We start from the raw sequence: 3,159 nt of genomic DNA, 5'->3' as shown, positions 1-3,159 counted from the left end.
TTATGGTCACACAGTGAGGAAAAGAGTCCTGAGTAGGGCTTCGGTCTATGAGAAATCCCAAGCCCTCCTCTTGAAACACTCTTTTCTGGTCTAGAAGCCAGTGATTCCAAACGTGGTCAGGGCCAGGGCACCAGGGCTGGGCTGGCACCTCTCCAGTTTCCTGGGGACGCGGGTCTGGGTCTTCCCAGGGCCAGGATTTGGTACTAGGGCGCTTCCCAAACCTGCGGGTTTGGTCGCCAGACTCCGGCGGGCGCAGCGTGCAGAGTAAGGGCGCCAAGGCATAGGTGGGGCGGGCGCGCCGGAGATTGGAGCGCCGAGGCGCTGGGGCGGGAGAGCGGGCCCCGGGAGCTGCGGGGGCCGGAGCAGGCAGCGCTCGCCCGGCGCCCCCGCCCCCTCGGTGGCGGCTCGCTCTCTGCTTCTCCGGCTCCGAACCAGACACAGCCGCCGCCGCTGCCGCCACCGGCTGGTGCGCTGCCGGCGGCCGGGAACAGCCCCGCGAGCACCCGCCGCTTCCCGGCACCAGAGGGGCGCAACGCGGTCACCAAGCCGGTGGCATTCGAGGATGCTAGAGGGGTCCCGGCGCGCTCCGGGGACCCCCCAGCGCAGCACACGGTGAGCGCCCCCCGGAGCTCGGTGATCCCTTAAGCTGCGGGTCCCGGGGTGCCACCTCCCGGGTACCTGATGGGGCCGCCCGGGGGGCGCAGGGTAGAAGTCGGGACCGCGCGCAGCCCGCCTTTGCAGCCGAACCCGATATGCTGCCCCCTGGGCGCAACGGCACCTCGCACCGGGCGCGGTCGGGGCAGCAGCAGCTGGCGCAGGGGGGCGCCGTGGGGGACTCGGAGGGGGCGACGCTGCTGGGGCCCGCGCAGGTGGTCACCGCCGGCCTCCTGACCCTGCTCATCGTCTGGACCCTGCTGGGCAACGTGCTGGTGTGCGCAGCCGTCGTGCGCAGCCGCCATCTGCGCGCCAAGATGACCACCAACGTGTTCATCGTATCCCTCGCGGTGTCCGACCTCTTCGTGGCGCTGCTGGTCATGCCCTGGAAGGCGGTGGCCGAGGTGGCGGGTTACTGGCCTTTTGGGGCCTTCTGCGACATCTGGGTGGCCTTCGACATCATGTGTTCCACCGCCTCCATCCTGAACCTATGCATCATCAGCGTGGACCGCTACTGGGCCATTTCCAGGCCCTTCTGCTACGAGCGCAAGATGACCCAGCGTGTGGCCTTGGTCATGGTTGGCCTGGCGTGGACCTTGTCCATCCTCATCTCCTTCATCCCAGTCCAGCTCCATTGGCACAGGGACAAGGTGGGCTCCAGGGGTGGGCTGGACCCTCCATCCAACCTGGCCAACGGGACGCCTTGGGAGGAAGCCGGGGAGTCAGATAGGAGTGCAGAGAACTGCGACTCCAGCCTGAACCGCACTTACGCCATCTCGTCCTCACTCATCAGCTTCTACATCCCGGTGGTCATCATGATCGTGACCTACACGCGTATCTACCGCATCGCCCAGGTGCAGATCCGTAGGATCTCCTCACTGGAGAGGGCTGCGGAGCATGCGCAGAGCTGCCGCAGCCGCGAGGCCTGCGCGCCTGACTCGGGCCTGCGGGCATCCATCAAGAAGGAGACCAAGGTCCTCAAAACTCTATCGGTGATCATGGGGGTCTTTGTGTGCTGCTGGCTGCCCTTCTTCATCCTTAACTGCATGGTCCCCTTCTGCAGCGGACATCCCGAGAGCTTCCTCTGCGTCAGCGAGACCACCTTTGATGTCTTCGTCTGGTTTGGCTGGGCCAACTCCTCGCTCAACCCCATCATCTATGCCTTCAACGCTGACTTCCGCAAGGTATTCGCCCAACTGCTAGGGTGCAGTCACCTGTGCTCCCGCACCCAGGTGGAGACGGTGAACATCAGCAACGAGCTCATCTCCTACAACCAGGACACTGCCTTCCACCGGGAGATCGCAGCTGCCTACATCCATCGGATCCCCAACGCGGTGACCCCGGGGGACGCAGAGGTGGACAAGGAGGAGGAGGAGGCAAGCCCTTTTGATCGAATGTCCCGGATCTCTCAGACGTCCCCGGAGGGTGACCCTGCTGGCCAGTCGGTCTGGGAGCTGGACTGTGAGGGGGGAATTTCATTGGGCAAAATCACACCTTTCACCCCAAATGGATTCCATTAAACTGCCTAAGCACCCTTCTTCGCGGATCAACATAACTGCACAGGCATTAACAAGCATGCAGAATACACACGGGATGCACATAAATACATTTCCACTGCTGCTAAGTTTATCGGGCCTTCAGTGTCGGTGTAGTAGTCCATGTGCTCAGAAACCTCAGCGGACTGATTTGTTGTGGAAATATTTGGAGAGAGCAGTTGGAAAAAGCTCCGTCAAATGTACCCTAGCCTAGCAGAGATGGACCCACGGTTCTGCTAGAGAAAATAAGATGGTAATTGATCCCCCCCCCCCAAAAAAAAGTGGTACTTAGTCTTTAAAAAATATACTCTCCCCTCCCCTTATAAGTGAATAGATTGTTCATTGTGAACAAGTGACTTCTTTGTGTTTGGGTTGATTTTTAAGCAATAGGTTCAATGTGTGTGTAGCCTGATGGGAGTGCGTGTATGTCTTTCCTGTATCTTGCTTCCTGTGGCCTGTGTTTCTGTAGTTTCTGCTTTCTGTGTGTCTTTGCTCCAGCTGAGGAATTCTTCCTGATCTGTTCTGATGTCTAATAAACACAAATTATGTGTTCTATGGGGTGATTACTGTTGCTTTGCCAGATTGGTTTTCAGGATGGCTCCTGGAGAAGCTACAATAGCATCCTTAAAAGCAGGGAGGATTTTGGCTGGGTCTGGAAGCATGCATTTATCTTCTTTACTGACACTTTGGCTTTAAAGTTACACACTGGGGCAAGAGTTTCTGATATCTCCAACTTTTAAAAAATTAGATACACACATTTCAAGTCTATGCTGAAATCTGGCTCCATGCCACAGCATCAAATATGTATTTCTCAAACCTGATAACCCAATTTTTTTTTCTTAGTTGGAATCTTTTTGAAACTACATAACATAAAACATTTCTCCTGATCCCTAGACAGATGCTATCGGTTCACTGAAAAGATCATATAGAATAATCGCTAGGTCTTTCTCAAACTCAAATCTATAGCGTT

At 57.4% G+C, this 3,159-nt stretch overlaps 1 protein-coding gene across 1 annotated transcript; it reads left to right on the top strand.

Annotated features, from left to right (window-relative positions):
* The first annotated feature begins 343 nt into the window (after positions 1-343).
* Positions 344-2,545, top strand: DRD5 (dopamine receptor D5). The gene has a single exon (XM_086404791.1). The coding sequence runs from the start codon at positions 753-755 to the stop codon at positions 2,172-2,174; it is 1,422 nt and encodes a 473-aa protein (XP_086260917.1). The 5' UTR covers positions 344-752; the 3' UTR covers positions 2,175-2,545.
* The last annotated feature ends 614 nt before the right edge of the window (positions 2,546-3,159 follow it).

The sequence above is a fragment of the Bos grunniens genome, chromosome 6 (genome assembly GCF_055505025.1).
Source record: "Bos grunniens cultivar Pamir isolate PY7600 chromosome 6, Bosgru_T2T1.0, whole genome shotgun sequence".
Lineage (NCBI taxonomy): Eukaryota > Metazoa > Chordata > Mammalia > Artiodactyla > Bovidae > Bos > Bos grunniens.
This window is presented reverse-complemented; position numbering and strand designations above follow the sequence as displayed.